Source organism: Neoarius graeffei, chromosome 6 (assembly GCF_027579695.1).
Source record: "Neoarius graeffei isolate fNeoGra1 chromosome 6, fNeoGra1.pri, whole genome shotgun sequence".
NCBI lineage: Eukaryota > Metazoa > Chordata > Actinopteri > Siluriformes > Ariidae > Neoarius > Neoarius graeffei.
Window position 1 is genome coordinate 86671495 of NC_083574.1, and position 27186 is coordinate 86698680.

General features: G+C 41.7%; 1 protein-coding gene across 5 annotated transcripts in view; it reads right to left on the reverse strand.

Annotated features, from left to right (window-relative positions):
- Window positions 1-27186, reverse strand: part of LOC132888134 (leucine-rich repeat-containing protein 49) — a 148670-nt gene that overhangs the window by 119115 nt on the left and 2369 nt on the right. For all 5 annotated transcript variants that reach the window (XM_060924154.1, XM_060924151.1, XM_060924150.1 and 2 more), the window contains exons 2-6: window positions 26016-26084; window positions 24424-24496; window positions 24107-24283; window positions 6370-6472; window positions 1970-2173 (exon numbers count right to left, since the gene is read on the reverse strand). In XM_060924154.1, the coding sequence (XP_060780137.1) occupies window positions 1970-2173; window positions 6370-6472; window positions 24107-24283; window positions 24424-24496; window positions 26016-26084 (626 nt within the window). The remainder of the gene's footprint in view (window positions 1-1969; window positions 2174-6369; window positions 6473-24106; window positions 24284-24423; window positions 24497-26015; window positions 26085-27186) is intronic.

Sequence of the window (27186 nt, forward strand, 5' to 3'; positions counted from 1 at the left end):
TATGTGGACCACATGTATCATCCCAAATCTCCTCAGACACATTTATGGAAAATAAAACAGTTAAACATTGCAAAGTTAAACAAGTCACCTAACATCTAATATGTAGTTGCACTAAAACCGTGAACAAATGACTTTTTTTTTTTTTGGTATATCCCCAAATACAGAGGTCATGTGATAAATGCTATAGATACTATACCATAGCTTGCATAAGTATTCCTCCCCACCTTAAATGGACTTGACTGGAATTATAGATCCACACAACATAGCCCATATTACTAAAGTGGAGCAAAAATCAATATAGTATGCAAAATTATTCATAAATAAAACAAAACAAGATCAACTGCTCGCTACTGCTCACTAACGTATCCCCCTCGCTCTCGCTTATATCAGAATGCAAGCAATTGAAGGAATAGGACACTTATTATGAATGTTGACTTCAACAAATAATTAACCCTGAAACAAGTAAAGAGCAGTGTTCTCCCCAGGGATTTCAAATAGCATCCTGATAAACTGCCATTTTGAAATAGCACTTTGCTTCTTGAAATAGCGTCAAAATCCACCCTATAGGTTTCGTAAACACATTCAGTCAGTAAACAGGAAGTCGATGTGGGACAGACCTGAAAACGGTATACACGGTATAGAACCCCAAGCTGAAGCTCGGTACCAAATATCCAGCAGGTGTGATTTGTAGTTGCTGAGAAAAGCGTGACAAAAATTTTGTAAATCCACGCTATACTACGTTTCGTAAATACATCAGTTGGTAAACAGGAAATCGATGTGCGACAGACCTGAAAATGGTATACACGGTATAGAACCCCAAGCTGAAGCTCGGTACCAAATATCCAGCAGGTGTGATTTGTAGTTGCTGAGAAAAATGTTACGAAAATGTTGTAAATCCACGCTATATGTTTCGTAAACACATTCAGTCGGTAAACAGGAAGTCGATGTGGGACAGACCTGAAAACTGTATACACGGTATAGAACCCCAAGCTGAAGCTCAGTACCAAATATCCAGCAGCTGTGATTTGTAGTTACTGAGAAAAGTGTTGTGAAAATTTTGTAAATCCACACTATACATGTTTCGTAAATACAGTCAGTCGGTAAACAGGAAGTCGATGTGGGACAGACCTGAAAATGGTATACACGGTATAGAACCCCAAGCTGAAGCTCGGTACCAAATATCAAGCAAGTGTGATTTTTAGTTGCTGAGAAAAGCGTAAATCCACGCTATACGTTTCGTAAATACATTCAGTTGGTAAACAGGAAGTTGATGTGCGACAGACCTGAAAATGGTATACACGGTATAGAACCCCAAGCTGAAGCTTGGTACCAAATATCAAGCAAGTGTGATTTGTAGTTGCTGAGAAAAGCGTAAATCCACGCTATACGTTTCGTAAATACATTCAGTTGGTAAACAGGAAGTTGATGTGCGACAGACCTGAAAACGGTATACACGGTACAGAACCCCAAGCTGAAGCTCGGTACCAAGTAGCTATGATTTGTGGTTGCTGAGAAAAAGGGTGTTTCGGATGGACAGAAATACAAAGATATGGACGGACGGACGGACAGAGGTATAAAACCAGTATAAAAATAATAAAAGTTGGAATTGCATAAGAGAAGTACAACACATGGGAAAGTTCATGTGGGTTAATACTTATGCAATTCGCCGCTTATGCAGATATTCAAAGCAAAGATAGTTATGCTCTAAATAGTAAGTAACTAATAATAATAATAAATTTCTTAAAAACGCATATTCACAGAAATCTCAATGCTTTTTACAGTAAGAATCATAAAAAATACTCAAAAATGATACGAATAGCTAATAAAAAAAAAAAATCATCATAGTGGTTAATCACTTAAACAAAAATATGTCTTTAACTTAGATTTAAAACTATTGAAGGAGAGTCTAAACAGGACTAAACAGGAAGTCCAAGGAAAGTACTTGTGTGTGTGTCCTGCTCAAACTGACCTGTTCTTGCCGAGTAAGAGCACACGAAGGGAGGAGAGAGGGGACACGGCTGACATGTCGGTCAAGCGGTTGTAATAGAGATCAAGGAAGACGAGGAGTCGCAGGTGAGCCAGGTGTGGGAGGTGAGCGATCCGGTTGTGCTGCAGCGTAAGGAAGCGGAGCTTATTCATTCCATCCAGGTTCGGGCACTCCATCAGGCCACGACTATGCACACACAATCAGAGTATTACCCTAAATTCACCAACAGAGCTGTGATCAGTACATCGATGTGCGATGTGACATGGTAGTTAACTGTTAGGAGGACATAATTCTGTATGCAATTTAATATTTCAACGCTTCAAAAAAAAAAAAAACTTGTGGCTGCAAATTGTAGTCTTAATATGTGCTGGAACATCTACTTAATACGTGGCCTGACGTTAAGTAAATCTTTCCACGCTTAAAGTGACAAAAGTAATGGCAGATCCATGTTGCATAACCAGTGACTCCAGAATGTCTTCATGCTTGAAGGAAAGTGTAATGTTATTAATAATCACGACGGTCTGATGGCAGATTCTACCATAACAGAGGCCAGTTAAGTCCCATCTCCTTAAATTGCTGAATTGATTATTTTGATCATTCTATTAAGTTTTCCTAGTAGCATTTGGGGTCTTGGACATTCACAGTAAATTTTAGGACAGTAGTCCTGGTAACTAATTAATAAAAGCCTGACATGACAGACATGATAAACGACAATAGAAACACATCGGTTTCTATCATCAAAATCTGACAGACAAACTAACGTCTACCATCATATTCTGACAGACGCTCTAGATGACAATAGCAACAAAACTGTTTCTTACATTATTAATCTGACAAATTTAGTAATAATATTAAATACCTCATCACTAGAACCAAATAATAAAATAAAATATTGAAATAAAAAAGATAAAATTTATTTTCAAAATTGAAATATCAACAATAATTGTCAGAACAGTGACGATAGACGCGACTGTGTCACTTTCGCGGGGAAATAACACATTGAAATGGCCTGTCGGCTGAAAGGGTCGCAAGCGGCTCTGATTTATCTCAACTTACGATAGTTTTCCTCCAGAAAAATTTAAATATGAATGCACAAATATATTCTCAATGTTTCTATCGTCAAAAATTTCTATCGTCAGGATAGCTGACTGAAAATCTTACCTTGATTTATTTGATGAACTCTAGCTGTCAGAACTCCAAGTCTTGCCCGGAAGTAAATGTCTGCTGTCACAAAAATCACGCGCAGGACAATTTCCTCTTTGCGTCAGTCAACATGTGCGTGGTGAGGGCTTGAATTTTGCTATCGTCAGGTGCATTTGACTGACAGACTGACAATAGCATTTTTTAAAAATAACTGTGGGCTTCTCTCGTGAACGAAATAGTTTTTTCGCTGTTAATCTATTTCAACTCTATCTGTCGACACCCAAAAATGATAAAGCCTGCTTCCACACGATAACTACCAAAGATCCATAACGGCCGAGTCTATCGTCAGGTCATCTGACAGAAATTCACTGACGATAGCAACAGGGATAATGAAAGTGATTTTTAAAATGGGAGTTATGTCTGTCAGATATGTCAAAGAAATAGAACTTTATTCTTTAAAAACCTTTTATTGATATACTCAGTGTATTTTTAAATGACGTGCTGTTTTAGAAGACCAAATACCATATTTTCAATCTTGAAAATATTACCTCACTGAAAAAAGGACAAGAAAAATTTCTTATTTTGTGGGCAAGTGGTTAATGGATCCAGTTACGGTAGAATCTGCCTAATTCTTTTTATTTCCGCCTCACTCGTTTCTCAACACAAAATAGATCCGAGCCGGACACTGGGTGCCCAACGTAAGTCCCCAGGGCCAAACACACACGACCTGTGCGATGCGAGAAGAAGGAAAACCCTTGTGTCTCTGAAAGGTCATTGATCTTTCCAGGAACTTTGCTGCCCCCTTTTGGCTCATTATTGAGCTTCATGGCTCATTAACTAATGAGTCTGGATGGAGTGTTTACTTCTGCTGGACTTGAGTACTGCCAAGGTATATTGTTTCCTATCCCACCTCCAGAGCTCCTGATTCTCACAGAGAGCTCATCCTTAATTATTCTCACAACACCAGAGGAATTAGCTACATGTACACTGTGGATTTAAAAAACAAAACACCTCTTTCTGTGTTACAATAAACTGACGAACTCATGACACGGCGTTCTGTTATTTACTCGAGCGAAACATTTTTATCACACCAAATCTACGATAATCAAAAACACAAACAAGAAATGTATCATGAGCCTTATCATGCACTGAAAACAATAATTCATTTCTAATACAAGTTCGCTTGACAAGTTTACATTTACATTTTGCAGGTTTAGCAATCAAATCGACGGATGATCATGAAACTGCAGACGGTATTTAATCCTGATCCTACCAACATATTTAACATACAGTGTCTTGCAAAAAGTATTCATCCCCCTTGGTGTTTGTCCTGTTTTGTCGCATTACAAGCTGGAATTCAAATGGATTTTTGGAGGGTTAGCACCATTTGATTTAAAGAACATGCGTACAACTTTAAAGGTACACATTGTTGTTTTATTGTGACACAAACAATAATTAAGAAGAAAAAACAGAAATCTGGAGTGCACATAGGTATTCACCCCCAAGTCAATACTTTGTAGAACCAACTTTTGCTGCAATTCCAGCTGCAAGTCTCTTGGGGTATGTCTCTAATAGCTTAGCACATCTAGCCACTGGGATTTTTGCCCATTCCTCAAGGCAAAACTGCTCCAACTCCATCAAGTTAGATGGGTTGCGGTGGGCTACAGCAATCTTCAAGTTATACCACAGATTCTGATCGTATTGAGGTCTGGGCTTTGATTAGGCCGTTCCAAGACATTTAAATGTTTCCCTTTAAACCACTCCACTGTAGCTTTAGCAGTATGTTTAGGGTCATTGTCCTGCTGGAACGTGAACCTTCGTCCCAGTCTCAAACCTTGGGCTGACTCAAACAGGTTTTCCTCCAGAATTGCCCTGTATTTCGTGCCATCCATCTTTCCTTCAGTCCTGACCAGCTTTCCTGTCCCTGCAGATGAAAACTATCCCCACAGCATGATGCTGCCACCACCATGCTTCACTGTAGGGATGGTGTTCTCAGGGTGATGGGTTTGTGCCACACATGGCATTTCCTATGATGGCCAAAAAGATTCATTTTAGTCTCATTTGACCAGAGAATCATCTTCCATGTGTTTGGGGAGTCTGCCACATGCTGTTGGGCAAACTCCAGACGCGTTTTCTTAAGCAGTGGCTTTTTTTCTGGCCACTCTTCCAGAAAGCCCCGCCCACTCTGTGGACTGTACAGCTTAAAGTGGTCCTATGGACAAATACTCCCATCTCCGCTGTGGATCTTTGCAGCTCCTTCAGTGTTCTCTTTGGTGCATCTCTAATTAATGCCCTTCTTGCCTGGTCTGTGAGTTTTGGTGGGCAGGGCCTTCTCGTCAGGTTTATAGTGGTGCCATATTCTTTCCATTTTGCTATAATGGATTTAATGGTGCTCCCTGGGATATTTTTTATAACCCAACCCTGATCTGTACTTCTCCACAACTTTGTCTCTGACCTGTTTGGAGGCTCCTTGGTTTTCATGTTGCTTGCTTAGTAGTGCTGCAGAGTCAAGGTCCTTCCAGAACAGGTTGATTTATACAGACATCATGTGACCGATCATGTGACACTTTGATTGCACATGGGTGGATCTTAATCAACTAATTATGTGACTTATGAAGTGAATTGGTTGGACCAGCTCTTATTTAGGGGTTTCATACGAAAGGGGGCGAATACTTATGCACACTCCAGATTTCTGTCTTCTCATCTGAATTATTGTTTGTGTCACAATAAAACAACAACTTTCACCTTTAAAGTGGTCGGTGTGTGTAAATGAAATGGTGCCAACCCTCCAAAAATCCATTTTAATTCCAGCTTATAATGCGATAAAACAGGGCAAACACCAAGGGGGATGAATACTTTTGCAAGGCACTGTACATGGACTACAGATTGGGGTTGCTGGGAATGCCAAGAATAAAGTTAAATTGAAATTTTGGGAGCCATGAGCTGACCGTGTTACAACGGTTTTCGTGTAGTAGTGATCTGTATTATAACGGCGCGCCACTTTTTATAATTATACCTCCATTTGGAATGTCTGTAATATGTTTTGGTCCTTAATATCCATATAGAACTGTCAGCTATTACACGACGTCACTCTCCTGAACGTTGTATGGTGGCGTGTATGTTATGCGTGTGAGAGGAGTGTAACTAAACTGAGCTGAATTATAAAAAGAGGAAAAAGAAACCGTGTCCGTGAAAAATCTTTCACACCCCTCTCTAAAACACCTACTTGCACAACCTACCGGTCAAGGTCCAGTCTGTCCAGGCTGACAGGATAATCATTCCGAAAGCAGAAGGCCACGGGAAAACCTGGAGCAGATCGGTCATTCAGTGGCCCTGGATCACCTGGAGGAGGAGGAGGAGGAGTGCCATCAGACTTCTCAACTCTGAGGGACTGATACACACGGACTGTTGATCACACCATTCCTACTACAATCTTTGCACAGTGAAGAAGAACAATACACCATCACGTCCTACAATCTTATAGACTGTTACAGGTGATTTTTGAAATCGGATGAATCTGGATTCACCTTGGCGATTCTAGATTTACCGAGGTGAATTAGGATTTAGGGTCAAGGTCAGGGTTGGGTAATCTAGTGGAAGGTTTCATTTCTTGACTGCACCTGAATCCTCCATGGCATAGTGGTGGATTTCAAAGCAGAAGGTCCAGAGTTCAATTCCCAGCAAGGACAATAAAAAGGTGGGGAAAGCAAATTAAATTTGACAGAAACACAGGTATATAAGTGTAATTCTGGGTAGAGAGGTATAAGAGGATAGAGTTGTAATAATAATAATAATAATAATGTTAAATTTATATAGCGCCTTTCAAGAAACCCAAGGACGCTTTACAATTATAAACAAAGAAAAAAATTAATAAATAAAAAATAAAAAAATAAATAATAATAATGGCGGCACGGTGGTGTAGTGGTTAGCGCTGTCGCCTCACAGCAAGAAGGTCCTGGGTTCGAGCCCCGGGGCCGGCGAGGGCCTTTCTGTGCGGAGTTTGCATGTTCTCCCCGTGTCCGCGAGGGTTTCCTCCGGGTGCTCCGGTTTCCCCCACAGTCCAAAGACATGCAGGTTAGGTTAACTGGTGACTCTAAATTGACCGTAGGTGTGAATGTGAGTGTGAATGGTTGTCTGTGTCTGTGTGTCAGCCCTGTGATGACCTGGCGACTTGTCCAGGGTGTACCCCGCCTTTCACCCGTAGTCAGCTGGGATAGGCTCCAGCTTGCCTGCGACCCTGTAGAAGGATAAAGCGGCTAGAGATAATGAGATGAGAATAATAATAATAAAAAATAAAAAAAATAAAAAGTAAAAAGTCCACCAAGTAGGGGTCAGGATGTAATTCCCGTGGTGTAGTAGCCACAGTCCCACCAAAAGGCACACGAAAACGAGTCCCACATCTCCAGCACCGCCGCCGTGACGCCATCAGCAACATCGCTCGAACACCACGCCGTGGATCCACAAAGCGAGCAGAGAAGCTCCGTCACGCAGAGCGCTGGTGTGTCCCAAACCGCCTGCACAGCCGCTGCGACGCCACCGAGCAACATCGCTCGGAACATCACGCCAAGCGTTAAAGCGCAGAGCGCTGGACAACCATGATGTAAAATGAGCAACAGGCTCACTGCAGTCCACAGCTGGGAGCGCAGGCATCACCCACAGCGAACCAAGGCCTGGAGGGAACCGACGCCCAAAACTGGGTCTGGAGCTACACCATGACCGGCGGACAAAAACACTCAAACAAACATCAAACAACACAAACACACAGAAAAAAAAATGAAAATAGAAAAAGAAATAAAATTAAAAAAAGCTCTGGTGAGAAGCGGCAGCCAGAACACACATGACGTACTCTCAACCGGAAACGGAAACGAAAAAAAAAGTTGTTGTTGAAGTGTTCTCATTCTTTTATGAACCCCTTAAAATAATCCAAACTGCGAGTTGGCCTCACGGTTAGTGTGTCCGCCTCTCGACTGGGACATCGCGAGTTCTACTTGCGGTCGGATCATACATCGTAAGAGTGCTCCGAGAGCACAATATCCCCTGCTGGCAACTATATCTATGCTATAAGTGCTTCATACACGCTCATGAAATTGTCACAGGATAAGTTTGTCAATCAAGGGCCGTAACACTGGTAAAATGCGACTGAATTGAACGAAATTGCAACATGTTTATTACCGACATATAACAAAGAATCCTGCCAAGTTTCGTGAAATTCCTCCAAAAATTGTGAGAGGAGTTGATCTCAGAAGATAAGCACCCTTCCTGGGATGGATGGACGGACGGACACTGCCACGACATAATCCCCCGTCAGGTCTTTTGGCCAGGGGGAGATAAAAATGGTACCTACTGCAATACAGATGCGAGTAGGGAAGTCAAACTCTTGCTGTTACCAGAGGACTAGCCCTCCACTGTAACCCGAGCTGTACGGTATAGACCCTTTTCAGTCACGTGACTTTCGTAAACGCGACCGCCATTTTGGACATGTAGTGGACTTCGGCTCGAATCAGTTTGAATGCGAGGAAGGCGACAAACGAAAAACATAAAAGAAAAAGGAGCGAGATGCAGAAAGCACCTTCACTATCCAGCGACGTAGGGCATTTACAGGGCGAGCAGAGGGAGAGGTATTTGCAAAAATTGAGGTTAGCAGGCTTAGAGAACGACGTTTACCTGCTTCCACCAGGATTGTTCACTGACGTACGGAAGTACACGAAGCCCTCGTCTTTACCTGACTTCGGCCCACATGATCTGTATACCTATGTCGTTAAAAACCCATCGCCATACACATACACGCCAACGTCCGAGGTTCCGGAGCACGCTCCGGCTTGCTCCAGGAGTGCTCCGTCCGAGGTTCCGGAGCGCGCTCCGGCTTGTTCCTGGAGTGCTCCGGCCGAGGTTCCAGAGCGCGCTCCGGCTTGCTCCCCCTCAAATTAAGCAGCGCGCTCTGGCTTGCTCCCCCTCAAATTAAGCAGCGCGCTCTGGAGCAAGCCGGAGCGCGCTGCTTAATTTGAGGGGGAGCAAGCCAGAGCGCGCTGCTTAATTTGAGGGGGAGCAAGCCGGAGCGCGCTCCGGAACCTCCGCCGGAGCACTCCGGGAGCAAGCCGGAGCGCGCTGCTTAATTTGAAGGGGAGCAAGCCGGAGCGCGCTCCGGAACCTCGGATGTTGGCTCCGGCAGCTATTTACACTGGATTCGGTGTAAATAGCTGCCGGATCATAATTACAGTAAACTAGTAAATACAGTAAAGGAAAAACTTGAGACTGAAAGGTTTTAACAGTCATCCAAATGACTGAACGTAAACATTGCTACAGTAACATACCAGCTATGATGTTGTTGACATTAGCTAGTTAACAATAGCTACTACAGAAGAACAAAGAGGTTACAATGGGTTATTTTAACCTATTTGGTTACACACTCGCCGCCACAGAATGTTAACAGCAATGTAATGCCTTTTCTGGCTAATTTTATTCGTCTTACCTCCAACAAAGTGGTCACTACACAAGCATTGGTATCCCGAGGGCTGCCAATCTGTTAATGGCCGCTATCCATCTTCTCCGTCGGGATCTGATAAAATGATAACCCTTGCCTTGTTTGTTGATGGTTACTACATCCAGGTGCACAACAATATAGTGGCATGATGGAAGTCTTGCTGAAAGTAAAAACTTTCTTTGCTGCCGTTCCTCAATGTTGGCTGTGGTAAACTACTGGTAGTACATGTCCAAAATGGTGGCCGCGTTTGTCGTGACGTCACATGAAAAGGGTCCATAGGCGAGAGGTCGAGGGCTATTGAAATGGAGATCAGCGCCGCACCCATGCGCTTCAAAAGACCTGTGCCAAGTTTCCCAAAAGCATCGTAGCACAAAGATAATCGTTAAATGGTAGAGCGAGCAGCACAATGAACACTCTGTCTGTCTCTCCTAAGATGCTCTTAGCGTAGGGTGACCAGATTTCCCTAGTCTGAAACCGGGACACTGTTGCGCGCGACCATGCTCGTGCACGCACACCTTTTTTTTACGTAAACGTGACAGTCAGAGAGGTGCTCTTATTTTGTTGAAGCTCACATTTATCAACATCTCACATGAAATAAAACAAACGGGCATTTTGTTATCTAGTAGCATAGTGGTATACAGATCAGTTAAATTATGGTCAGGCAGCAGATTTTGTAATGGCTGAGAATAGGCCAGGCTATGTCCATAGGCCACATTTAAACTGATTTATTTCACCTGTTTGTGAGAACACCAAGAAGAATGCATATGCACATGTAGACTATATCTCTAAAATTGTATGCACTATAGCATGAACTTTAAAAGTACAACATAGCCTAGGTCAGAATCAACCTTACTAACCATTCCCCACAACTGAATGAATAAAGCAAGAAGGTGTGTACAAAAGTGAACACTTTAATGGAAGGTGCAACAAGCTGTTCAACACAGCAATATGGCCAAACTGTCAGAATGGTATGTTAAACAGAAACAAAAAAGAGACAAGTGATTTGAGAATATATACTACGGAAGCCAAGAGAGGCCCTTCATATAATCCTTTTTTTATTCACCTTGTTATCCCGAGATAACGACATAATTAATTCAGGATCTCGAGAAAACAACACAACTAATTCGAGATCTCGAGAAAACAAAACAATTATTCCGTGATCTCGAGAAAACAGCTGAGAAATGGTTCATTCAGGTGCACCAAGAGACTTGTGATATGCTGACTTTGGGGCTATTTCTCATTCTGTATAGACGCAACTTTGGTCATTAGAATGTCTGGAATAATCGATCACCTAATAAGGCGATATTTTGATCAGGGGTTGACACAGGGAGAGATTGCATTAAGTCTTTTAATAAGGGATCATTTCAAAATTAGTCCGCGGCACCTCCGCAGAAGACTGGCCCGGCTTCGTCTCTACCGACGGAGATACAGTGATCCAGCTGAGATCATGAAATAATTGTTTTGTTTTCTCGAGATCTCGAATTAGTTGTGTTGTTTTCTCGAGATCCTGAATTAATTATGTCGTTATCTCGGGATAACAAGGTGAATAAAAAAAGATTATATGAAGGGTCTCGCGGCTTCCGTAAATATACACTTAAACAAAACAGCAATAAAGGAGGAGAGGGGCGGCAGCCCGAGGAAAGCCCCCACAGGAGCGCGCAGCATTTGCAACATAGGCTACCCAACTCTGTACAAGAACAAAGCACTTACAGTGTGTGCAGTAGGCTTCGTGCGCATTGTTCTGCACCTCTCGGAGGAAGGGGTAGGTGCCCTGTAAATCTTTGGAAAAGGTACATTTTCTTTTCGGCATAATTGCTGCGGCATTACTGCTGCTAGACAAAGAACATTCGCGTTATTTAATGTTTATTTTATTGTTGCATGGCAACCCGTTCTGTTGTCTGGAATAATGTGGCTAAATAAACACCCATGCCACAGGGCCAGGGGGCAGTAACCAGGAAAGTTTGCGATTCCTGTCAATTCATCAAAATTGTAAATGCAGACATTTCTCCGCTAATGATTCCCACGCTGCTCAGTCGCAAACGTCGCGAGTGGCGAAAACCGGGACATATCCGTGTCCCGACAGACTTTTGTCGGAACTCGGGACACACAACCCCAAATCGGGACTGTCCCGGTAAAACCGGGACGTCTGGTCACCCTATCTTAGCGTTAAGAGGTTTTTGGAAAACCCACCCTCTGGGATAGGAGACTGCTTGGGAAGACCAGGCGTAGAAGGGACTTTGACTTTATATATTTTTAAAAAAGCCCCTTTTTTTTTTTTTTGAGTCCCCCACCCAAAAAAAAAAATCACTTTTAAGAATATTGACCTAATTCAACTAAATACAGTAAATCTAGAATCACCTGATTTCAAAAATCACCTGTAACATTTACAATGCTTATCACATACTTTTTTTTTTTTAAACATATGCTACCTCAAAACGCACATCAGTAACAGGTACTGGTTGTCGCTGTACTGTCGGTTTGTTCTAGTTGTCGTTTTTTGCACCGTCTTTGTTGTTTGCGTAGTTTATAGTCTGTGATGTTTGCACTCGCTGCACTCTTACACTTGGTTGTTATATGTAGATTTGTAGTCCTGTGATGTTTCATGTAGCACCATGATCCTGGAGAAATGCCGACGCCGTTTCGTTTTAACCGTGTACTGTACCAACTGTGGAAATGACAATAAAACAAAAGAAAAAAAAAGCAGCACCTTGACATCACAATGTCTTTGACTGGAGTCTTATCACATCGCTCCTGTGGAGGACGGTCCCATATGGACAGTCGAAAGTCGCACTTGGAAGACGGCTCTGGACGCTTACGGTTTTGCTATTATGGCTAAGGCTATAATCACTACGACAACTTTAGGACTGCAGTTGGTTGTCATGAACAGTTTTGCACTCAAGTTTCCATCAATGAACAGTTTATAACATCAACGGAACAGACTTCCTGTTAAAACTATAATGAATTTCCTGGTCACACAGTTGCACTTTGTGATTACTGTATATAGGACACGGTTATCGAAGCGATTTATTTATAAAATCACGCTATCAGATGAGGATGGGTTCCCTTTTGAGTCTGGTTCCTCTTGAGGTTTCTTCCTTGTGTCGTCTGAGGGAGTTTTTCCTTGCCACCGTCGCCACAGGCTTGCTCATCGGGGATAAATTAGGGATAAAATTAGCTCATGTTGAAAGCCTTTAATTTTCTTTGCGACAATGAATGTTGTTAAAAGCGCTATACAAATAAACTTGACTTGACAATGCGTGTTAAACCTTTTAAAAAGACCACAGCGCGACTGAACTGGCAAAACTGACTGGTCAGAAAGTGTTGATTAATTCTCTCTCTCTAACTCTGACAGTAGTAACGTTTATATTATATAATTTCTATAAGAACATCTTACACAGGGACTTGAATGATGAATGCGCCTCGTAAAAGGATTTTACAAACATGTAACTTGGGGTGGTTCATAAAATTGACTTTCACCAAATTTTGCCAGATCGCTTTTTGCCTTGTTCCAATTGATATTCTAAGCATCTGTACCAAAAATGGAGTCAATTGCTGCACATTTAGGGGTGGCACACTTTCACAATTTTGAAATTGTTAACGGATTTTTCTATTTTCAGGAATAATGACATCAAGAAAGAAATGGAACTTGCTTGAGAAGCCCCCTCTACCTTCCATTTTAGGAGCACGCCTTCCCTCAAAGGAGCAAGTGCTTCTCCACCTCCTCTATCATATGTGTCAGATAACGGAATCCAGGGACACATGTCGGCCCGGGGGCATTTTGAGTTATTGACAGATTCAGAAAGTACAGTTTCTAAGCTTTCCAATGATGCCTTCCATGTTGAGATCTGACAATATTTGAAGAACGTGTGGCCTTTTGAAAAGTGCGTACCTCTTAAAACAGGAAAGGGAGAAAATCGCCCTCAAAGTTTTCCTTCTCAGCTACTCTGGGTGCAGGGCGGGCACATAATGGTGCTCATTTGCATGACATTAAGGAAAGCTCTACCCCCTACTAGCTAGCACGATGCTACTTTCATGTAAACAAAGATCACCACGTCAATTTTCCTTCCATGCAAAGTATGCCCAAAACAATTATGAAGTACAAAAATAAGTCCTAAAGTATACTTTAACGTTTTGTGGTTGAAAAATTACTCACACCGTAAGAAAGATAGATAGCACGATGATAACACAACTAACACAACGCTAGTTTCATGTAACCAAACCACAACACTCTCCATTACATGCAAAAATAACCACACAGCCTTAGATTAATAAACTTACCCCATCAGAAAGAGAAACGTCGCCTTGCACACATCAATGCCTCCGATGGAATATGTAGTCCTAGAACACTTCCTTTTGGTTGCGTTTTTTTTTGCTAGAAATGGTTATCTTCGATGTAACTACCGTGCGTCTGTTTGCTTCCCAGTGTTTCAGCTCCTTTGCGATCTGTTTAGCTTGCTCCAGATTCATTCCATAGTGAAATGACATGCCTGTATGCAGCTTAAGTAGCCACGAGCTCAGCTCGTATCATACAGCTGATTGGCGAAAAAAAAAACAAAAAGACTTAAATCGTCACGTGAATGGCCCATATGGTAATTTACCCACACCCCCCAGCAGGCTACAGTCCTGACAAAAACAAGACAATTTGCAACAAAAAAATTTATGCTTTTCCAACAAAACAATCTATTATCTGAAATACTGATTGCATTCTTCAAGATCTCAACTTGCACATTATGAAAAAAAACGAAAATCACAAATTAAAAAAAAAAATGCTTCTTTTGCGATTATCTCGGATTCGTTTCGGCCGACATGCATTCCTGGATTCGGAGAGGTGTCACATATTGAAGAGGGGAAGGCTTTATCAGAGGCCACAACAGCAACTATGGTTGAAGTAAAGAAGATATGGGATAAAAGCATTGCAGATGCCGCACTGAAGAGCGTTGCACGACATTTGTGGTATCTGTCAGAAGATCTCGTCGGCCTAGCATTTTTTTTATGCTCGCATTGATGCTGAAGAAAAGGAGGCAATGCTGAGAAATCTTGAAAGACGCCCTGGGAAGATGCTCAAAAGACTTGATGCCAAGTCTTTCTTCCGCAAGAACAGTACAACTACCATCTCTAGCCTCGTCACTCAATCCACTTCTTTGAAGTTCTCACTGAAGGCCAAATTAACAGCACAAGTAACCCTGATGATGTGAGGTCCATTCTCACATCATCACAAACAGTTCATGCCTTGAAGGTCATCAGTGACAGTGCAGAGAGAGGCATTGCCCTTATTAAACGCTGTCAACAAGCTGTGCGAAATGAAGACCAAAAGCAGTTTTTGCTCCGCATTGTGCAAGGACACAGAGACAAAGTATCAAAGAGAACAAGGTCATCATACATGGAATATAGTGTTTGAACTGTTCTAATGTTCTAATATATGTAGCATAAGTACAGGGAGATTGGGAGAGATTATTATTGAGCACACTTATCGAGCATTCTGCATTGTTCATTTTTGTAATGTTCAAGTTCCTGCGAAAGTTACGCATTCTTATGTAGAACATTAAAAATTGTGAAAAAGTGTGCCACCCTTTACTGGCATCCTATTGGCTCAATTTTTGGTACAGATGTTTACAAGGTCAATAGGAACAAGGCAAAATGCGATCTGGCAAAATTTAGAAAACTTTTACTGATACCATCATATTGTGAACCACCCTAATGTAACTGTTGACAAAGTGACGTTTGCTTTGAGGAGAAAATGCTTATTGACATTTCTGCATGGCGCATCCAGTGTCATTCCTGCTTTGTAAAAGTCCAAAGTAAAGCTGTAACTTTAAAGGTGACATACGTATTATACCCCTTTTCTATAAGCGGACACAGTTTGCTTTGGTCAAAAATACCACAAGGATAAAAGCGCCACACCCTGTCTGTCTCAAGCCATGGTCATTCGAGAGCCTGTTCCTTTAAATGCTAATGAACCACTGCTTGCTCACCCGGCCCTCTCTTTCACTGGCCAATCAGGAAGCACTTTCTTAATGAATATTCATTCGTAAAGGCCAGGAATGGAGACATTCAAATAAAGGGGCGGGATCATTCTAATCTAATGAGCTCCCTAATGTTGTAACATAGGAAGAGGAGTCAAATCTGAACAGCATGTTGAAGGACACGTTTTGTGACATATAGGGGCTCAAAAGAAACCGACTGGGCGTCTTATTTCAGAGTTTGTGGGTTGGTAGACACTCGAGATACCTAAACAAGCACTGAAAAAGTGATTTTTTTGTTGTTTTTACAACCCCGATTCCAAAAAAGTTGGGACAAAGTACAAATTGTAAATAAAAACGGAATGCAATGATGTGGAAGTTTCAAAATTCCATATTTTATTCAGAATAGAGCATAGATGACATATCAAATGTTTAAACTGAGAAAATGTATCATTTAAAGAGAAAAATTAGGTGATTTTAAATTTCATGACAACAACACATCTCAAAAAAGTTGGGACAAGGCCATGTTTACCACTGTGAGACATCCCCTTTTCTCTTTACAACAGTCTGTAAACGTCTGGGGACTGAGGAGACAAGTTGCTCAAGTTTAGGGATAGGAATGTTAACCCATTCTTGTCTAATGTAGGATTCTAGTTGCTCAACTGTCTTAGGTCTTTTTTGTCGTATCTTCCGTTTTATGATGCGCCAAATGTTTTCTATGGGTGAAAGATCTGGACTGCAGGCTGGCCAGTTCAGTACCCGGACCCTTCTTCTACGCAGCCATGATGCTGTAATTGATGCAGTATGTGGTTTGGCATTGTCATATTGGAAAATGCAAGGTCTTCCCTGAAAGAGACGTCGTCTGGATGGGAGCATATGTTGCTCTAGAACCTGGATATACCTTTCAGCATTGATGGTGTCTTTCCAGATGTGTAAGCTGCCCATGCCACACGCACTAATGCAACCCCATACCATCAGAGATACAGGCTTCTGAACTGAGCGCGGATAACAACTTGGGTCGTCCTTCTCCTCTTTAGTCCGAATGACTTGGCGTCCCTGATTTCCATAAAGAACTTCACATTTTGATTCGTCTGACCACAGAACAGTTTTCCACTTTGCCACAGTCCATTTTAAATGAGCCTTGGCCCAGAGAAGACGTCTGCGCTTCTGGATCGTGTTTAGATACGGCTTCTTCTTTGAACTATAGAGTTTTAGCTGGCGACGGCGGATGGCACGGTGAATTGTGTTCACAGATAATGTTCTCTGGAAATATTCCTGAGCCCATTTTGCCTGTATGCATTTTGCTTGCATGCCTGTATGTGATGCAGTGCTGTCTAAGGGCCCGAAGATCACAGGCACCCAGTATGGTTTTCCGGCCTTGACCCTTACGCACAGAGATTCTTCCAGATTCTCTGAATCTTTTGATGATATTATGCACTGTAGATGATGATATGTTCAAACTCTTTGCAATTTTACACTGTCGAACTCCTTTCTGATATTGCTCCACTATTTGTCGGCGCAGAATTAGGGGGATTGGTGATCCTCTTCCCATCTTTACTTCTGAGAGCCGCTGCCACTCCAAGATGCTCTTTTTATACCCAGTCATGTTACTGACCTATTGCCAATTGACCTAATGAGTTGCAATTTGGTCCTCCGGCTGTTCCTTTTTTGTACCTTTAACTTTTCCAGCCTCTTATTGCCCCTGTCCCAACTTTTTTGAGATGTGTTGCTGTCATGAAATTTCAAATGAGCCAATATTTGGCATGAAATTTCAAAATGTCTCACTTTCGACATTTGATATGTTGTCTATGTTCTACTGTGAATACAATATCAGTTTTTGAGATTTGTAAATTATTGCATTCCGTTTTTATTTACAATTTGTACTTTGTCCCAACTTTTTTGGAATCGGGGTTGTATGATACGTCCCCTTTAAAGGAGAACTGAAGGCAAATTTATCATCATTAAAATCCTATTTCTCATTTTATTAAATATAGGAATGCATTTTTGATCACTAGTTTGCTATAGCAAGTTATCAGTGTTTGAAATACGCTATGTAATATATCAGTCCATATGTCAAAGAGATTCGTTGAGACCTGCGCGAGACATCGTAGGACAGGAGTAAAACGTACAGCGGAAATCAAAGCGACCAACATCTGCCGACGTCGTCAGAAGATGAACGCGCCCTCGTTCGAATGCTGACGGGATCAAGCTGGAAGTTTTGTTTGTTTTGACAGCAATCAGGAAAGTTTGCAGGGTTCTCCACGGATTGAAAATATAGGGGGGTGGGGGTCAATCGGATGACCTTGAAATAAATTTGCATAAATTTACATATGTAATTTGCATAAAATTTGCTAATTGTTGTTAAATTTGGAAATTGTTAACAAACTAGTCTGTTTAAAAAGATCAAATCTTACCTTCACCCTCTTCGTAGTAAAGCCATTTGTACTTTTCACTCCACTGCGGATACCATCCGGATCTACGATGCTTCTTGTTGTCACTCAGCTTAGGAACTTCGCTTGTGGCATTGCTAGTAGTAGCCTGACCAGAGATCTTACGCCGTTTTGGATCGATGTTTTCGATGTCGACAGTGGAACACTTACGCGTAAAACCGAATCGCTCGAGAGACATTTCGACAGAGTGTACGCACTTCAAGAGCTACAGTAACACTGACAGCCAGGTTATATCCTCACGGTTTTATAGGCAATATCACGCTTGCCGCACCAACTTTGAACTTTTTGTTTTTATCCTTTATTTCTCTGCCGACAATAACAATCAGTTATCTCCAACTTGGTGTCGATTCACACGTTATTATAAAGGCGTGTTATCTCCTGGCGCAAGAACGATGTGTCAAAAACGCCGAAGTGTGAAACGCTTTTCTTAGACTATAATCGTCAGACTGACTAAACTAACTGCTGGTAAATGAGTTTCATACTCGGGTGTTGTCGCGTTGTCGGTACTCCAACAGAGAAAGGCTATCTGTCACAAAGAAAACAAAGGGACGGCAGAAATTAAACGGGGGCGGGAATCACAGAAAGGGGGGCGGCCCACACCTCTAAAACCCCTCGTGGAGAACCCTGGTTTGAAAAAAAGTAGGTAGTAATCGTCATTTAAACTTGTTTTTGTGCAATACTTCGTTTGGAAAACAGTTTTCAAAATGATGGCAGACACTTCACGTTTCGAAGTCTCGCACAAGTCTCGTGAAGATCACGCGGATAAGCGACGCCTGCCGTGGACCAAACGAACTAAATTCAACACGGCTAAAAACCGAATAGGCCGATGAGTATAATATTTAATTGCGATTAGTTGCCAATACGAGTCACGATATAAGGTTACTAAAACCGAAAACAAAATTGAATAACACGTTAATTAAGAAATAAAGCAAAGTTTAAAAATGACTTCAGTTCTCCTTTAAGTTTTCTACTACAGGAAAGTCTTCGGGACAGAGGACTTTGTAGTTTCTGAGTAACACAAAAACCTGAGGGTGTTTTTTTTGTCTTATTCACTTGAACAGAAAGGAAAAAGAAGGAGGCGTCGTGGCTCAGGTGGATGGGGCGCCATGCCGTGGATCCGGGGACCTGGGTTCGAGTCCGACCCGGGGTCATTTCCCGGTCCCTCCCCGTCTCTCTCTCTCCTGCTCGTTTCCTGTCTCTACACTGTCCTATCTAATAAAGGTGAAAAAAAACCCAAAAAATATCTTTTAAAAAAAGAAAGGAAAAAGAAAGAATGATGATGAAATGACTAGTTATCACTGCTATAAGGTAAGTGAAAACTTCTTTCGTCGACGTTCCACAACGTTAAGCGTAATTATAAGCGGATAAAATGGATGATGTATTAAGGACGTAGTTGCTCATCTGGCTCATCAAAACAACCATGACGACCAAACCATCAAACACAACCGAAATGTGACGGTGTGAGAGAGGACCAACCTCCACGACAAACTGTTTACAACAGGAAAATCAACAAAGGACTAAATTTTGTTCCCAGAAGGAAGATCGACCCAAAACATCGATCAGAACCGAAGTCGCATGATAAATGAGAGAGGAGATACAATTCTAGTCAGAAGAAAATGTGTTACTAAAGTTGACCTAATGACTAATTTTTTGGCAAAAAATGACAATACAGGCGGCACGGTGGTGCAGTGGTTAGCGCTGTCGCCTCACAGCAAGAAGGTCCGGGTTCGAGCCCCGTGGCCGGCGAGGGCCTTTCTGTGCGGAGTTTGCATGTTCTCCCCGTGTCCGCGTGGGTTTCCTCCGGGTGCTCCGGTTTCCCCCACAGTCCAAAGACATGCAGGTTAGGTTAACTGGTGACTCTAAATTGACCGTAGGTGTGAATGTGAATGGTTGTCTGTGTCTATGTGTCAGCCCTGTGATGACCTGGCGACTTGTCCAGGGTGTACCCCGCCTCTCGCCCGTAGTCAGCTGGGATAGGCTCCAGCTCGCCTGCGACCCTGTAGAACAGGATAAAGTGGCTAGAGATAATGAGATGAACATGACAATACAACGACCAAGTGTTGTACAGAAGGCAGAGTTCTTACAAATAAAACAATCAGAACTGAAATCCATTGAGAACTGACGGAGGGAGGGAGGGAGGGAGGGAGGGAGGGAGGGAGGGAGGGAGGGAGGAGACATGATTTAACTGAAAATAAACAAAGTTGTAAACAAATTGTTTACAACAGGAAAAAAAAAATCAACAAACAAACAACCAAGTTTTGTTCCCTGAGGGAAGATCGACCCAAAACGTTGAGCATGGATGGGTTTCCCGAAAGCATCTTAAGGCCAAGAGAGTCTTAAATGGCCTCTTAAGATCCATCGTCAAGCTAACGTGGTTTTCCTGACCATCGTAGCCATAGTAGTCCTTTAGTTTGCTCGGAATTTACGAGAGACCCGGACCACTCGTTCAAAACAAAGAGCGACTCGCTTCGCCGCTGAATACGCAGGACGCACTGCGCCTCCGAAGGACTCTGTCTCACAGTCAATGGCGGAGACTGGTGTTGAATCTACTGCCCGTGTTCAATTATTTTTCTTGTACATTGCAAGTACATCAAGTTAATTATTAAATAAATATATGGAAAACATTATGAATATTTTTCAATATGTTATGGTATCAAGTACGGATATCGGAATGTCACACTGATATCGCCACATTTTAATCACATTTAACTCCATTAGGCGAGTGATTAACTCATTTAGTGTCATATATACATACGGAGGTCAATTCAACCCCCTTAAAGTGCCATTCCACCATTGGATGTATTCTTTGGCATAAAATACAATATATTTTGACAACATATATAAATGGTATCACTAGATAGAGAAATCTTTTAGCTTCAAAATGATATAAACATAATTTTTTGACAACGACAAGTATATTAATTTTGCGACCAAAGTCACCTACCCTTTTAATTTCCGCGCATGATGTCATCGGCAGGTTCCCCTTCTTGTGTACCACGTGACGTGTGACGTGGCACATATTATCAGCAATGGCGGATAGAATGCGATAAAAATAATACCAATAAATCTAGCTAACTGAAAGATAAACTAAATTTTTTGCAATTTTTTTGGCCCCCATATACGAGGAGAAATGACTCTCTCACTTTGGGGGTTTCCTGGTCTAAAAATAGACCGACACCTGGTACACAAGAAGGGGAACCTGCCGATGACATCACGTTTCACTACCGCGCGGAAATTAAAAGGGTAGGTGACTTTGGTCGCAAAATTAATATACTTGTCATTGTCAAACATTATGTTTGATATATCATTTTGAAGCTAAAAGATTTCTCTGTCTAGTCATGTTGTCATAAAATATATTGTATTTTATGCCAAAGAATACATCCAATGGTGGAATGGCACTTTAAGTACACACAGATCAAAACCTCTCTCTCTCTCTCTCTCTCTGCCCACTTGGCATTGTGGATAACAGTTGAAATAATCCTGACTGCAATGATCGGGAGGGGGAGACGACAGTGAAACGAGCGAGCATGGCGAACACATTTTCCTAATTATTTAGCTGATTATTTGCTCATTCTTTCATGTGAACGTTTGTTCATTTAATTAAAAACACGCTTGGAATAAAAGAAATGGCCAAACACGTTAAACAGCTTCATTAATTAATTACCACCTTATATATGTAATGCTTCCAGATGATACTATATACAGTGGTGCTTGAATATTTGTGAACCCTTTAGAATTTTCTATATTTCTGCATAAATATGACCTAAAACAGCGTCAGATTTTCACACAAGTCCTAAAAGTAGATAAAGAGAACCCAGTTAAACAAATGAGACAAAAATATTATACTTGCTCATTTATTTATTGAAGAAAATGATCCAATATTACATATCTGTGAGTGGCAAAAGTATGTGAACCTCTAGGATTAGCAGTTAATTTGAAGGATCGATCAAAGTCTGACCTTCACAACACATGTTTGTGGAAGTGTGTCATGGCACGAACAAAGGAGATTTCTGAGGACTTCAGAAAAAGCGTTGTTGATGCTCATCAGGCTGGAAAAGGTTACAAAACCATCTCTAAAGAGTTTGGACTCCACAAAGCCATAGTCAGACAGATTGTGTACAAACGCAGGAAATTCAAGAGCATTGTTACCCTCCCCAGGAGTGGTCGACCAACAAAGATCACTCCAAGAGCAAGGCGTGTAATAGTCGGTGAGGACACAAAGGACCCCAGGGTAACTTCTAAGCAACTGAAGGCCTCTCTCACATTGGCTAATGTTCATGTTCATGAGTCCACCATCAGGAGAACACTGAACAACAATGGTGTGCATGGCAGGGTTGCAAGGAGAAAGCCACTGCTCTCCAAAAAGAACATTGCTGCTCATCTGCAGTTTGCTAAAGATCATGTGGACAAGCCAGAAGGCTATTGGAAAAAGGTTTTGTGGCTGGATGAGACCAAACTAGAACTTTTTGGTTTAAATGAGAAATGTGTTAGGTTTGGAGAAAGGAAAACACTGCATTCCAGCATAAGAACCTTATCCCATCTGTGAAACATTGTGATGGTAGTATCATGGTTTGGGCCTGTTTTGCTGCATCTGGGCCAGGACGGCTTGCCATCACTGATGGAACAATAAATTCTGAAATATACCAGCAAATTCTAAAGGAAAATGTCAGGACATCTGTCCATGAACTGAATCTCAAGAGAAGGTGGGTCATGCAGCAAGACAACGATCCTAAGCACACAAGTCGCTCTACCAAAGAATGGTTAAAGAAGAATAAAGTTAATGTTTTGGAATGGCCAAGTCAAAGTCCTGACCTTAATCCAATGGAAATGTTGTGGAAGGACCTGAAGCGAGCAGTTCATGTGAGGAAACTCACCAACATCCCAGAGTTGAAGCTGTTCTGTACGGAGGAACGGGCTAAAATTCCTCCAAGCCGGTGTGCAGGACTGATCAACAGTTACCGGAAACGTTTAGTTGCAGTTATTGCTGCACAAGGGGGTCACACCAGACACTGAAAGCGAAGGTTCACATACTTTTGCCACTCACAGATATGTAATATTGGATCATTTTCCTCAATCAATAAATAACCGAGTATAATATTCTTGTCACATTTGTTTAACTGGGTTCTCTTTATCTACTTTTAGGACTTGTGTGAAAATCTGATGATGTTTTAGGTCATATTTATGCTGAAATATAGAAAATTCTAAAGGGTTCACAAATTTTCAAGCACCACTGCAAGTCGAATCCATGCCAAGAAAAAAAAAAATGTAATTGAACTCTACCAATTCTACCATGAAGAGTCGTGAAATATCCGAGTAGAATTCTGCCAGAAGCTTGTTCATGGTAAACAAAACTGTTTGGTCAAGGTGAATCTTGCGAAGAGACATTTTACCCAAATATTAGGTGTGCTGTCTGTATAATTTTGACCCTGTATTGATTTCAGAAAACCCAAAGAAAATTAAAACTTGTGCACCAAATTCTAGTGATTTTTTTAATTAAAGCTGTATGCTGTACAATCATTCTGCCACAGAAAAAGAACAGTTCAGAGAAATTACTGAAAACGCAAATATTGCCATGACATTCATATCCAAGATGACATTCATGTCACTGTATGTAAACTTCTGACCACAACTGTATATATTTTATCTTCTTTTTCTAGGAGTTTATGAACGTCTAGACTATTTGAGATGTACCTAAAAATTGTAACCGTTGTCAATTTGCTGTGGTATAAACGTTATAAAAACACTTCAGGATGTGCAGCTGTGATGTACTGCTTTGTGTGCACCTGCATCACACCACCCTGTCGTTGATTATTTTCCTATAAAAGCATGCATCGAAGGGTTTTTACTCATTACTTCTGACTGATACTTCCAGTCAAAAGACTCGGAAAATACAGCTACAGAATTTTTCATTCATAAATCATCTTACATCATGATATCGGGGTATATTCTATAACCAGGTTATCAAGAGATTGTTCTAAAATTGCTTTTTCTCTGAAATCAGGAACTATGCATACTACACAGGAAGAATAACCGTTTCTGTTTCTAGAGAAAAAAAAAAAGTGTTTGTTCACAGGCGTGTTCTCACCGACTGGGGCCTTGCTGTGGGCGGAGGTGAGCTCTGCGCTGTGGTCGTCTCGCTTTGCTTTCCCGCTCTTGACTGTCACCCGAGGGGGTGTTAGAGTGTGCTCCACCCCTGTGAACTCTTTCACAAACGCCAGTACTGGGGTACGGAGTGTTTTACCATGCAGGGCCACCCTGCAGTCTGAACAAAAGACGTGTTTGGACGGGGAGAGTGGAAAGCCAATTATTACATGCAACACCAGCAGGGCTTGAGACTGTTTCATGCGCTTTTTAATAGATCCGGTGGTTTCAGTGAATGAGTGAGTGCTGGTTTGTTAATACCTTGCCTTGATGGATTAGCTCTCAGAATGCCCATGTTGGCTTTTGCGAGGTCATCCGGCAACCGTATGTCAAGCTGTAAAGTAAAAAGTGGTGTGTAACCAAGGGCAAGATTTATGATTATTATCTACTAGTGCAACTCAAACAATTACAATATCATGGAAAAGGTTGGGTTTTTTCCTAATTTCATTCAGAAAGCTAAACATCCATATATTCTATATTCATTATACGTAAAGTAAAATATTTCTAGCCATTTTTTTGTTTCAATTTTGCTGACAGCTCATGAGAAATCCAGTATCTCAAACTCAGAATACTTCCTCAGATCAATGGAAAAAGGATTTACGATACAGTCTGAAAAGTATGTTAATTTATAAACTCAATACTTGATTGTGGCTCCTTTACCATGAATTACTGCATCAGTGCGGTGTGGCATGGAGGCGACCAGCCTGTGGTACTGCTGAGGTGTTATTGAAGCCCAAGTTGCTTTGATAGCGGGCTTCAGCTCGTCCGTTTCTCATTTTCCTCCATAGATTCTCTCTGGGGTTCAGGTCAGGCGAGGCGAGTTGGTTGACCAATCAAGCACAGTAATATCATGGTCAGCAAACCATTTGGTAGTAGTTTTGGCACCGTGGACAGGTGCTAAGTCCTACTGGAAAAGGAAATCGGCATCTCCATAAAGCTTGTCAGCAGACAGAAGCATGAAGTGCTCGAAAATCTCCTGGTAGACGCTGCACTGACTTTAGACTTGATAAAACACAGTGGACCAACACCAGCAGATGACATGGCACCCCAAATCATCACAGACTGCAGAAACTTCATACCGGACTTCAAACCCCTTGGATTCTGTGCCTCTCCACTCTTCCTCCAGACTCTCGGATCTTGATTTCCAAGTCAAATGCAAAATTTACTTTCATCTGAAAAGAGGACTTTGGACCACTGAGCACACTCCAGTTCTTTCTCTCCTTAGCCCAGGTAAGACGCTTCTGACGTTGTATCTAGTTCAGTAGGGGCTTGATATTAGGACTGCGACAGTTGTAGCCCCTTTCTTGAAGACATCTGTGCGTGGGGGCTCTTGATGCACCGACACCAGCCTCAGTCCACTCCTTGTGAAGCTCTCCCAAGTTCTTGAATCGACTTTTCTTGACAATCCTCTCAAGGCTGCAGTCATCCCTGATGCTTGTGCACCTTTTCCAGCCAGCCTTTTCAGCAATGACCTTCTGTAGCTTACCCTCCTTGTGGAGGGTGTCGATGATCGTCTTCTGGACAATTGTCAAGTCAGCAGTCTTCAACATGATTGTGGTTGAGTGTACTGAACTAGACCGAGAAATGCACGGTATTTATACTGTCTTACTCAAACTCGAAATGAAACACTAATATTTTGAGATTTTTGGGTTTTTTTGCACTGTAGGCCATAATTACCAAAATTAAAACAGAAAAATGGACGAAACATTTTCGTTTACATCTAATGACATTAGAATATATTAAATTTTCGCTTTCTTAAATAACTGATTGAAAATAAATTTTTCACGATATTCTAATTGTTTGAGATGCACTAGGAGAGAACAGTGATATCAGAACAACACGGGTCCGCTTACAGGCTTGGGTACGACTTTCTCTGGCAGTAAGGATTTCACTGCTGCTAAATGCATCTTGTAGCTGTTTACCTGTTGACAATCATGATTGAAAAGCACGATTAAATACACAAATATTCGGGTACTAGATAAATAGTCAAATATAAAATAGTCACCTGTGTTTAACCCTTGTGTTCTGTTAAGGACAAAATGACCCATTTGTTCGTGAAGTGGAAACTTACTAAAAACAAACTTTTCTCTCAGTTGAACATTGCAGATTTACTTTTTAGTGCTTTACCTATAGAAAAAGCCTTTATTTGTCATACGTACACTCAAGTACAGTGAAATTCCTCTTCTGAAGGAAGCAGTGAACATACAAGTGAGCAATGAGCACACACACATACCCAGAGCAGGAGGTAGCTCCACTGCTACAGCACCCAGGGAGCAGTTAGATGCCTTGCTCAATGGTACTTCAGTCATGATACAGAGGGAGGGGAAAGTGCTGTTCATTCACTCAACTTTCCTCACATTTTTCCTGTCGGTCCCGGGAATCGAACCAGTGACCCTTTGAGTCCTTCTCTAACCTTCAGGTCATGGCTGTCCTCAATATCTATATACTACATCTGCTACCCATCCATCCATCCATTATCCGTAACCACTTATCCTGTGCAGGGTCACAGGCAAGCTGGAGCCTATCCCAACTGACTATGGGCGAGAGGCGGGGTACACCCTGGACAAGTCACCATGTCATCGCAGGCCTGACATACTGTACAGACAAACAACCATTCACACTCACGGTCAATTTAGAGCCAACAATTAGCCTAACCTGCATGTCTTTGGACTGTTGGGGAAACCGGAGCACCTGGAAAAAACCATGCAGACATGGAGAGAACATGCAAACTCCACACAGAAAGCCCCGTCAGCCACCGGCCTCGAACCCAGAACCTTCTTTCTGTGAGGCGACAGTGCTAACCACTACACCACCCTATGTAGCTATCCAAGATCTTCAAATTAGTTTAAAAAAAAACCTACACAAATAAAATACAAAATGAATGAATGAACCCTTTATTGTCACTGTTACCAGTGAAATTGACCATCAACCTGTCCTTACAGAGGGGGAACAGGACAGGAAGACAGGGATAAAAGAAAAAGAAACACAGTAGTAACATGAGGAAAGATGAGGAAAAAAAGAACA